The following is a 12,000-nucleotide window of genomic DNA, read 5'->3' on the forward strand; positions in this document are numbered from 1 at the left end:
TCCACTTGTAAAATTCAGATTCAGCCCCAGGTTTGGATTTTGAAAAATTCCACAGCTTTTGGTTAGGGTCCAGATAAAATAAAATCCAATGAGAACCTTCACCCAGATCTCTGTGATCTGAACTCCAAAATTTTGAAGTTTAAAAAAAAAAACTTGGTTAACTTTTTATTTTGTTGCCTTTGGCAGTGACAAGAAATGGAAGTGCTGAAATACCATGAGAGGCCTGTCTAGTGGTAATTCTGTCCCAGATGAAACTAGGAAATGCTAAAAGTCTTGAGGAAGTTTCATGGCCTTACTGGACTGTCTAGCTTAAAGAGGTTCAGATAAGCATCCCACTCTCTAAATGCTTTTTGAGAAAAAAGGGCCAAACTTTTGAGGTTTTTCGCCATCACTAAAAAAAATCCTTGCCTTACGCATCAGCACAAAGACACCTCCAACTGGAAAGAACACTTAGCTTCCTAAAGCAGTTTGGTTCCTTTCTGCTGTGGGTGGCAAGAATAACTCTGAAACCTAAAATTCACCTATGGATTTGCTGAGAGACTGATATTCATGAAAGAGAATTTAGGATTCTGTAATATTGTCTTAGCATGGATAGTTCTGTTTTCTATTAAAGCTCAACTATTCTTCCTCTCTCAGTCTACGTCTACGCTGCAGACTGCACAAAAATTTTTGGTGCAAGAGTTCTTGGACCAAAAGTTCTTGTGCTTGAGCATGTCCACACTGCCATGTGTTTTTGTGCAAGAGCATCCATGGCAGTGTAAACGCTGTCTTTCGCAAGAAAGCTCTGATGGCCATTTTAGCCATAGGGGTTTCTTGTGGAAGAAATATCCCTGTTGCCCATCCACATGTACCTTTTTGCACAAGAGCTCTTGCGCAAAAAGGCTTATTCCTCACAGAAAGAGGAATAACTCTTGAGCAAAAAGCCCCATATTCTTACGATTTACTGTACTTTTTCTTGTGCCAGAACATGCTTGTAGTGTGGACACTCTGAAGTGTAGACATAGGCTCTGTCACTGAATAAATATCTGTGTTTCTCCACTTTCTTTAAAGGAATGGACACATTTAAAAAGAATCCTATTTAAAAAATTATCTTCCCTACATTATTAATGGCAAGGTAGATAATAAGCAGAGTTTATTTTTCAGTCATTTATACTGTTTGTTTAGTTTTAGCACTTCCTTAAACTTAGAAAATGAAACCCAGAAAGTAAGTGTGAGTGTGTACATGCACACTAGCAAAATGCTGCCATTTTGTTTTGTGAACACTGCAGAGGACCCTTTAAAACTGAACCCAGACAGGTTTTGCTGCAATTAAAAAACATCCAGATGTTTATTCCATAATCTAGGGTTGTAATTTTTTTATCATAAATGCTAGCTTACATCACTGGATAATGCCCTTTTAACACAGGAGTTTCCAAATGAATTGTTTGTTTCCTTCCTGACCACCTGTTACTTGATAAAGAAGGGAAAGGATGTTTTGATAATATTGAAAACACTTTTTGAATTACTTAATGAACAGGGAGGAGGATTCATTAAGGTGATAAATGAAAACTGCGTTTGCTATTATTATGGCAATATGGTATGTGGATTTTTCCTCAAAGGGGGAAGGGGAAAATAATTTCCTGTCACACAAGCTGTAATCAGCTGTAGCCCACATTGCAGTTTTTAAAATACAGATCTTGAATATCTTGCCCTACAAACAAGATTGAAGCGGTGAAGATTTCATAGGAAAAAATACAACACTTGGTGGAAATGTGCGTAACAGCACACATCATAACCTCTTCTAATAATATACAGACATCTGAATCAAAGACCTCACAACTACTCTTTGCCTGACAATGGCTTTGATAGTTAGCCAAGTCAGAATTCCCGAGAAACAACCTAGTTGTATCTTAATTTTGCATTTAATCTTTGACGACTCCTTGGATGTGTGACTTCATTAAATCCTTTGCAACTTACTCTTGTGTAGGATTTGGGATTTTATCAAATCGCTATAGCTATTCTGTGGTCCTATTTCAGATGTCCCAGAGAAAATATATTTTGGGTTGACGAGCTCCAGTACTGGTGTTTTTTCAATAGCATCAAAGATTTCATGGGAACTTGATCAGTTGGAAATTGAGCTGCTTCAAGTGATTATCCCTTAACAAATGTTTTATCTGGAAGAAGACCTCACTAGGCACAATAAGAGGACAGCATTCCAAAACTTGTCCTCAAAACATTAGCACAGTATCAATTAAATTAGCCAGACAAGGAGATGAACATCTTTTTTGCAAGTAGGCACCTTCATTTTCAAACAGTTGCTTTGTGTGACTGTGATTAAAACAATATGAGTTAAACTCTGAATCTGGCCAATAAAGGTACAGTACCCTAATTTTTGAAAAACAGAGAGCTTGGGCATCTTGTTCTGTATGGCTAGAGCCTTGCACAGATACAAAAATGTGGATCTGCATCTTCACGGCTCAACTTGTCTTCTGGTCCAAAATCTGCAATCTGGATTTTACTTGCATCTGCATCCATGCAGCAAACATTCTGGAGGGGAGGGCGTGGGAGCACAGGTGAGTGAGGAGGGTACAAGGTTGTGCAGCAAAGAGGCAGGCACCACGAAACCAGGGACTATGAGATTTAAAGCAGAGTTTGTTGCACCCTTTCCCTGTTGGCAGTGTAGTGCCTGGCCTGCCCTCGTGCCCACCGGGAGTGGGAGTAAGAGTGGGAGAAGAGTCCTGCACAGGTATCCATTCCACCATATGTGGATATGCAGGGCTCCTATGTATGGCCCCCTAAAAAGAAAACATTACAAAATTTCTAAAATTCAGCCAATTTGCTCACTATCTACCTCTTGTGGACAAAGTTCAGAGCCTTGATGATTTCTTCATATTCTCCCTTAATTATAAGAGTTGTGTTCATCCAATCAAATATATGACTGACTTACACAGCTAATCACAACTAATATGCACCTCTTAAGCTTTGAGCATAGACAGTGATCTGTTCACAATCAAGCTGCATAGAAAAAACAAAAGCATGTGTCAAATTTACTCAAGAAGTGTCAGGATATTGTGACCTCTGCATGGACATTCAGCAAGCCAAAGAGGAGGCCAAATGTACTGAATAAATTATTTGCTGGTAATTAATTCATCAATTGTAACTTGGCTGTTGTAATACAGTAATTTGAACGCTATTTGATACTGGCATAGTCGCAACAAGGTAGGCTTTATTTTGCTAGACAGACTACAAAACATATCACAAATGAGAATCTCTGCCCTAAAGACAACTGTTACACTATACTAAAGTTTTAAAGTATCTTCAGAAAGACTGTATGTAGTTAAAATGTCAAGCATTTAAAAGTGGATTGGGAGATGTGCTCCTCTGGAAGACTTTTGTTGTTGAAATTTATTTGCAATTGTTAGTATGGTCTATAGATGAAAACAGAGTTCATTACTGATAGCTCCAGATTCTGACTTAAATGCAAAAGACACAAAAGTCTCATGTGAATTTCCAAAGATACTGAAATCTACAAGATACCAGTACAGCACCTATTTAGTGTGTAATGTTATCCTCTTTAATATTTTATGACCATAGTATATTTATGGCAGGTGGCATGAGCAATTTCGTTAAATTACTATTCATCTCTTTAATTGGGATTTATAAAATATTACTCTAATCAAAGTGGTAAAATTGAAACCTTGCCCTGGGTTTGATAACCACAGTAAGAATAAAAATCCAGTGTATTTTTAAACCAAACCTAAATCGAGTGTTTCCCAAAATAGCAACAGGCAGACCTTAAAAGGATCAAAGGTCATACTGGGATGTTTTATCTAAATGGTCTGAGGTCTGCCAAGCTGGCGTGGAAACTTTGCAATAACAAATTGTCTTAAAATGTTTTCTGATGCTTCCTGTCACGCCAGAAACTCAGGGAAAGTAACTTTTTTTCAGAACTTAAATAATTCTACTCTGATCTTGAACCAAGAAGTGCAGAGATAGAAAGAAAAAAAAACCACAATGCAGAGAGAAAATGAACATTTTTCCAAAACTTTGCAATAAGTTTAGTATCAAATTTTGGATTAGTTCTTACTTAAATGGAGCCTGTTCACTCATCCTTAAAAAATTACAGCTGTCTCCTAAATAGTGTGTGTGGGGGGGAAATCAATGATATGCCCTTGGACACAGGTAATAAGAATATACACCAATTTATCTATTGTTAGCACTTTCAGATATGCTCTTGTTTATTTCATAGAAGAACTTTGAAAGGGGAACATTTTTGCACACTACACTAAAAGATAAGACTGGAGTAGGGACATGTAAATCTAAGCTAAAACTTTGGTATGCATTAATGGAGGCCTTATCTACACTAGAGAAATTAACTGTGTCCACCCATAAAAGTATTTGTCAGTTTTCATGTTGTCCAGCATTGCAAGATGTTACCTCCAAAATTTGTAAAGTCCAGTTGTGTGTCAGTTCACCAGATATTACCTCTCTCTCTCCTACCATACCTCCAAAAATGCTTCCTGCAGGCGCAGTCATTTTCTCCACTCTACCAACTACTCCTCTCGCCCTGCTTTGCATAGGAGAGGGTAAGCATAACACATCCAGATGGCCATGGGAGTGCTGCAAGAAGACAGGTTTAAAAGCTGTATATGAGTCAAAGGTCAAAGATGTGATTTATGATGACAGGCACCTTTCTGCAGTATCCTTGGGTAAAGGAGTGGAACCTTTTTTCTGAGGCAATTAGGTTCATTAATTTTCAAATAACTATTTTCCCCTAGGAAATGGGGCAAATAATCTCTCCTCCTTATACACTCAGATGCTGTGCAAGCTAGAAAGAAGATATCACCAAAGGAAACTCATGGAACTTGTTTAAATGCAGAAAAAAATCTATTTTTTTTTTAAAGTGATACTAATAATGTAGAAAAGTCAGTGTCTGGTGTGGAAGTTAATCTTGTCTCTGTGTACTGTTGATTTACATAACCATTTTTGTTGTTAACTTGCCCTGCCACCTTCTCCCTTTGTTAATACCACTTCCCTATTGCCTTTTATATGCTTGCTGGGTACACATGCCCATGTGCTACCACAGCGATACAAAACACAAAGATGATAGAGTTCCTAGTTCTGAAAATCTCATTGAAATAAAAGTGTTTATAGGAGGTGGATGGTAAAGTATGTACAGAGAGAGCTGAATTATGTTATTCACTCTTCTTCAGTGCTGCTAGTGGCACTTTGTTTTGAGGAAGAAGGATACTATCAATTCCTCATGGCTTATTAAACACAAGAGGGGTACAGGCAATACTCAACTGTCAACCAGTATCGTACAGTCATGTACAGGCTTTGTATTTATGGAGGATATTGCCAGGGCCAGATTAAGAAAGGGGCTTTTTAGGCCCAAGCTACAGCAGGGGCAGAAGGTAGGGACACAAAAGATTTCAGCCACCAAAAGCGCAGATCTTTTTGCAAGGCTCCCTGGGCCCTGCGTTGCAACCACTGAAGCCCCTACCCGTTATTGATCCTGACCTGGAGGGAGAAGGCATTGCTGCCTTTCCGGCTGATCTGAAGATACATTGCCATGAGCTCTGGGGGAGGGAGATCCATCCTGGTGGTGCCTTTGCTTGCAGGCTCCACTGCCACAGCTCTAATTGGCCAGGAATCCTGATTCAAAAGGCCTGGGGCTCCTAGATGATGCACTACTGCAGCAGCAGTGACAGTCAGAGCCCTGGGCCCTTTAAATTGCTGTGGGAGCCCTGGGCAGTGCTGAAGGGCTGGTGTGGAGAAGCACACCCCAGCACTACCCCTTCTACTCAACTCCCTCCCCTTCCAGGAGTGTGGAACCACTCCTCTACACCTGGCCCAGGGGACCAGCAAGTCTGTCAGCCCTCCTTCCAGTACACCCCCCACCCCAAATCTCCAGCCCTGGGCCCTCTCCTATGCCCCAAACCCTTCATCCCTAGCCCCACCCCAGAGCCCACATCCCCAGGCAGAGCCCTTGTCCCTTATTGCACCCCAATTCCTTGCCTCAACCCACAGCCCTCTCCCACACTCTGAATCCCACATAGTTTGCCCAGACCCAGAGGTTAGGAGGCCCCATAAAATGTAATAGCTCCAGCCCCCCAGAAGAGTTAATCCGATCCTGGATGTTGCCAAACACAATGGATAAAGGACCTACTAGCACTGTCCTTTAAAAGCGATCTCCTTTAGCATACGTAGCCTGTATTTTTTGGAGCTGAAAAAACAGAGTGAATATGTGTGTTTACACGATCATTGTGTTCCAGCTACATCAAAAGGATGCCCCACCTAAAGTGCTGGGCAAAACTTCAATATAATGTGGATGCATACCCTTTCTAGTCATACATGTGCCACTTTTGTGGATAAGCACAAAAATATCCATAAGGTGCTAGAATTATTAAATAAAGATCATGACAAAATCCCATATGTTTTATGAGTATAAAAAGCCATTCCTACCTTTATTTCAGTTTTATTTCAAAAACTGCACATACTTGCCAAATCCCCACCTACATGTCCCTTCACAGCCACATAATGTCAATATTTTCCTTTTTTCCAAGCCAGCTGTTCACAGAACAAACTAATGCTCATAACCATATGGTTGCAGTGCAAAGAAACCTGCATAAATACATTAGGAACTGAGTCCTTTGTGAATTATAACTAATTTTAATCTAAGTACAAACAGAGAGCAAGAGCCCCTTATGTTTTAAAATCCTCATGTGATCTATTTCACAGTCTTTGCACCTGTTAAATTCCATAAGTGAAAACAAAAAAATCGTATAATCAGTATAACCTTCATTAACTTATGTAAGACCATCATCCTTAACTCAGACTGGTTATAGGGGCACATAGACAGGTCATAGTCATTTGCACAACTGGTGAACTGTAACCAAGATTTTTAGCCTTAAATCTGAATGCCTTCACTTTTGCTATGTAGCTCTTCATGTTGTTTTAAGCATCATTTTGTCCCTCAGTTTCATTAGATTTCTTTTTGGCTTAGAAGTGAACCAAAGAAAGTAAATGAAACTGACATAGATTAAACCAAAGAGGCCAAAATGTTCAAATCTTGGCTCTCTCAGATCATGCCTATCCATGAGCATGCAAATGTAGGCCTTGGACTCCATGTTAAAGAATACACGTTTGAAAATTCAGCTCATGGCATGGATTAAAAATTATAGATTCCTTCTTATTAAAATGGAAATATATTCAGGTAGGATTTATGGATTATTGTAGATACATTTTCTCATAATTCGTTGTAATAGAATATGCTTCTGGAGCAGAAAGGCATTCTCTCAGGGATGCAAACTGCCACCCATGTTCCCTTAAAACTCCTACTGAAAGCCATAAATGTTCTACACATGCCATAATGTGGCTCACATTGCCAAGTGGCAATGAATGTGAATAAAATTGTCCTGAATATTAAGAAAGCATTCATGATTCACAGTGCTTCAGTCCGATGTGTTTTCTTTAGTATACTTATCTATATTGCAGACGTACCTACCCTTATTTTCTGTGGCTGCCACTGCTAATCCAAAGGATAATGGACTCTCTCAAATCAAACCTCATTGCTGCTGTGATACCACTTCCCTCACACTCTCCATATCAGTTTCTCTGCTCTGGCATTCCAGGACTGACAAGGCATAGAGTTGACTTCTGAAGCAAAATTAAAAGGAAGGAAGGTGACAATTTCACAATCACTTGCATTTAAAGTAAAGGTCAAACGGAGATCTGGTTGAAAGGAGTTTTGGAACTGCTAGCTTTAATGGACAAACTGATGTTTCTGTGCCTGTAAACGTGAGCTGAGATTGAGATAGTAACTCAATCTAGGCAAAAATGGGAATAGAGAAATTGGAGATGGAAAGAAGAAGAGACTGAGGAAGGATTTAAGCCTAAATTAAATCCTGGAATTAAGCTCCTCTCCCCCTTTTTTGTGTGTGTGTATTTAGAAACTGAGCTCTGGACTCCAACAACTTATCAAAAACCACAATATAAAAGAAATCCACAACCAGTCTTCAGCTCCTCCCACATGCTATTCTCTTTCCCAAGAACTGCTGTGGCTTTCAATAACCATACCCCCAACAGGCAGTGTTTAAAAAAGTAAAGAGAAAAAACGTGAAATGACTAATTTTTAAATGAGCAATAGAATTTGGACAGATACTGGTGAATCGAAGTGAAAAGCGTTAACTATCATTGCTGCTACAATAATGCTGTTACTTTTTGCTCTTTTGACAAGTTGGGGTTTCCAGTTGCACTTAAACTACAGTGACTTTGCAATTCCATATTTTGGAACAACTCCCTGTACAGCAGAATGGTATGACTTAGGGATTCAGCAACTCATACTCAATGCCCTCAGCAAAATATATTTTTTCTTTGCTCATTTTCTGCCCTTCAGTAGTCCTGAGGTTTGGTGGCTATTGAATCACATGAGAAGGAAATTCTACCCAGGAAACACTCAAAATGTAAATTTAACAACATTCCTGGCATTTAAGCCAACACAAACCTATAAAATTTGTCTTTCCTTTGCAGCGCCAATGCAGACTTTATAAGATTAGTATCTAAAGACCGCTCCAGAAAGTGCCAGAAAGTGTTTAATTTATATGTTTTTAATGTTCATAAACATGGAAAAGATCGAATTTGAATTTGACAGTAGAACTAATGCTCAGCACAAATAGCAAAATATGGCAAGATATGCCCTGAACATACATGTCTTCTAAAATCTTCTCTACATAAAAAATTCAGTGATGTACAGTGCATCTGTTTAACTCAGATAATGATGGGCTTGCCCTAAACAGCACACTCAGTTTTCAGCAAATGCCTTGTAAACCCCATCTTTAAAAAAAACAAATAAACCTCACCTCTAACTACTATACTTATTTTTTGGGGGGGGGGGGGCCTTTCAACTTATAGTGACTACAGAGGGAAACACTGAAACTGATTAAACAAATACAAAGTGCTATTAAATGCACAAATTAAAGAACTTTAATTTCTCTAATAGAAAACTTGGCTGTTACTCCTAACAATAGGGTCAAATAAATGCCAAACAACGGTCTCTCCCTTATGAAAACAATTTCACTTTTCTTTTTAAATGTATCCATACATGAAATTCTAGAGACACAAAATCATTCTGGTAGTCAATAGAGAGCTGCTGCACAACCTGAACAAGGTATACCTCCTTTTATATGTTCCCTGACATCAGTTCAATTTTTTCTATTCTTAATTTAACTTTAATTTAGCATCATTGCCCAGGGATTGGTTATTGGGAAACACCAAACAATTTGACAGAGTAGGCAGCCAATTTTAACTTTTTCAGCAAAAATGGGTCATGCACTAGATTTTGTGCTCTGAAAAGTCCCATACATGGGCTTTAGGTTGCTAATGAAACTGTGCTTCTTCTGGTAATGTATCATTGTAGTGATCTCCAACATATTGTATTACAAAGGTTATACACAAAAATATCACCATCATAGCCTGGGAACTCATTAAGAAGTAATGCTGAATTTTCATAAGCACCAGCTTCTGGGTGCATATAGTGAAGAGCATGCGATCTTGTTACAGATCATAACAACTGAACTCTACTTATGATTCACAATGGACATGTTAGGGTCACACATCTTACTATGGGGATGGCATGGAGGCTAATGGCTCTGGTTCACTTACTATTTACCATTGAAGAGTACTGTTCATGCTCATACGCTACCCACGAGGGAAAGAGAAGAATTTAATTTTTGGAAAACCACACACAATATCACATAAAATCCGAGGAAGATGTCATTAAAGAGGATAGTCTTGTAGCCATGTTCATCCTAGGATATGAAAGATGCAAGGTGGATGAGTTAATATTTTTTTATTGAGCCAATTTCTGTTTATGAAAAAGACAAACTCTTGAGCTCCACAGAGCTCTGTCTCTGCTTAAAAGCTTGTCTCTTTCACCAACAGAAGTTGAGCCAATAAAAGATATTATCTCACCACCTGGCCTCTCTCATTGAAGAGGTCATTATTAGGCTGATCTAACATTAGACCCCAAACTGGGTGCAAAAGGTTTCCCAGCAAATGTGGGAATAGCAGGGAGGGAAGAACAACAAACAGGTGCTCCAGCTGAAACTTAACATGGAGATCTTTTGATTTCTGAATACAACACATTCTGGTTTCAGTTCTGTTAAGAAAGAGATCAAGTAGACCAGAGTTTCAGACTGTCACATTTCCAAATTGCAAAGTATAATTTCATTGTAATCCAAAGGGATTTAGAAGCATGAATCATCAACTAAAGCTAGGAATGTCATCATCACTGATTTCCTGAGGTTTACCTCACAGCGTTAAAAAAGTTGGGAAGGTAATACACCTACACCCCGTTATTTCTAAAGTATAGCTTGTGCATGCACACTCTTAAGAGAGATATTTTATTGCTGCATCTGATCAACAAAGAATGTCACTGTAAGAGTACTGTTTTCTTGTGAGTCCAAGAGAAGACTTACAACATTATGAAATTTTCAACATTTTCTTTTTAAACAATGGAGAAAATTGTCCTTGAGCTCCAGCATGATGATTTTTGTACTTACAACTTTTCACAGATACAACACATTCAGGGGAAATTGGCACCAAGAAAAAAGTGAAAAGACTGTTAAGCTTTCAGAGATATTTCCATGCATCCAGGCTACTGCGTGGAATTGTACCACAAGCTTCTCTGTACTTACTGGATGAAGACTACCTTGGACAAGCAAGGGTAAGAAACATCCTCAATACTTGGAAATATCTTGCTGAAGAACATCATTTTATAACTTGTTCTTCTGAAAAACAAATGGGTAGATGAAATGGCTATAATTACGCACTCTAATATTGCCCCCCCAAACACATGTACTGTACTTTCTGCCATGGGTCTTATGCTCATAGCATTAAGGAATGAATATTAGAGTGCCAAAAAATTTCTAGACCTGATGCCAAAGTTTCAAACTTAACCAAAACAAACTACAATCTGGAATTATTAAGTGATGAACATACATTGTATGCCTGAAGTATCCCTAAGTTAGTTATAAATGTAAGCTGATATAAAACTTTACGTAGGATTTATTTCATCCAAGGAAATGCAGCCATCTGTGCAGAAACTATTTAACAATCCATAGTTAACACAGTTTAGGCTAGAAAGTGAAGAATGCTAATTGGAACTACAAAGGAACTCATAGTAGGCAATATAATTACCTGATTCTTCAACTCTTACTCACACTGAGTAGCGTTTTATCCTATGATTAGTTCTGTTGATGCCAGTTCATTAGTCATATGTGTAAGCATTACTCAGTGCAAGAAAGGGTATCAAATTGAAGCCTCCATTTGGGAACTTGGACTGTGTTAAGTGCTGAAGGAATAACATGACAACATAGAATTCGCCATATAAATTAATCCAGATTCTGAATCCTGAATACACCTAGTCCAATGGTTCTCAAACTGTGGGTCAAGACCCCAAAGTGGGTTGTGATCCCATTTTAATGGCGTCATCAGGAATGATGTTAGATTTGCTAGGACCCCAGACCAAAGCTGAAGTCCAAGACATTCTCCAGGGCTGCAGCCTAAGCCCTACTACCTGGGGCCAAAAACCCATGGTTTCAGCTGGTGGGACTCAGGTTACAGTCCCCCCACCTGGGGCTGAAGCCTTTGCACTTCAGCTTAGCTTCGTTTCCTCCCCTCCTCCCTGCCTGGTTGCCTAGGCTTGGACAGGCTCAGTCTTCAGTCTCCTCTTTTGGGGTATTGTAGTAAGTTGTTGTCAGAAGCGGGGAGTCAGTGCAATGAAGTTTGAGACCCCCTCACCTACCTTTTGTGTACTGCTGTCAATGCTGGGGTGTCACTGAGACTCCTCTCTGACTGCATACACTTCATACTAGCTGCAGCATGAAAGGAAAGGTTATTCCTGGTCCAAATAGTACAGCTACATTTTTAAGAGGTCACATTTCTTCACAGGCACTAAGATAAAATGCAAGAATCTAGCCTCCAAGAGAACTCACATTGTACAACCTATTTTGAAAAATA

The 12,000-nt window shown here is 39.1% G+C and overlaps 1 protein-coding gene across 9 annotated transcripts in view; it reads left to right on the plus strand.

The window, feature by feature from the left end:
* Positions 1-12,000, plus strand: part of PDE7B (phosphodiesterase 7B) — a 264,944-nt gene that overhangs the window by 216,808 nt on the left and 36,136 nt on the right. For all 9 annotated transcript variants that reach the window (XM_075924236.1, XM_014573966.3, XM_075924239.1 and 6 more), the window contains one exon: positions 10,554-10,705. In XM_075924236.1, coding sequence (XP_075780351.1) covers positions 10,554-10,705 — 152 coding nt within the window. The remainder of the gene's footprint in view (positions 1-10,553; positions 10,706-12,000) is intronic.

Source organism: Pelodiscus sinensis, chromosome 3 (assembly GCF_049634645.1).
Source record: "Pelodiscus sinensis isolate JC-2024 chromosome 3, ASM4963464v1, whole genome shotgun sequence".
Lineage (NCBI taxonomy): Eukaryota > Metazoa > Chordata > Testudines > Trionychidae > Pelodiscus > Pelodiscus sinensis.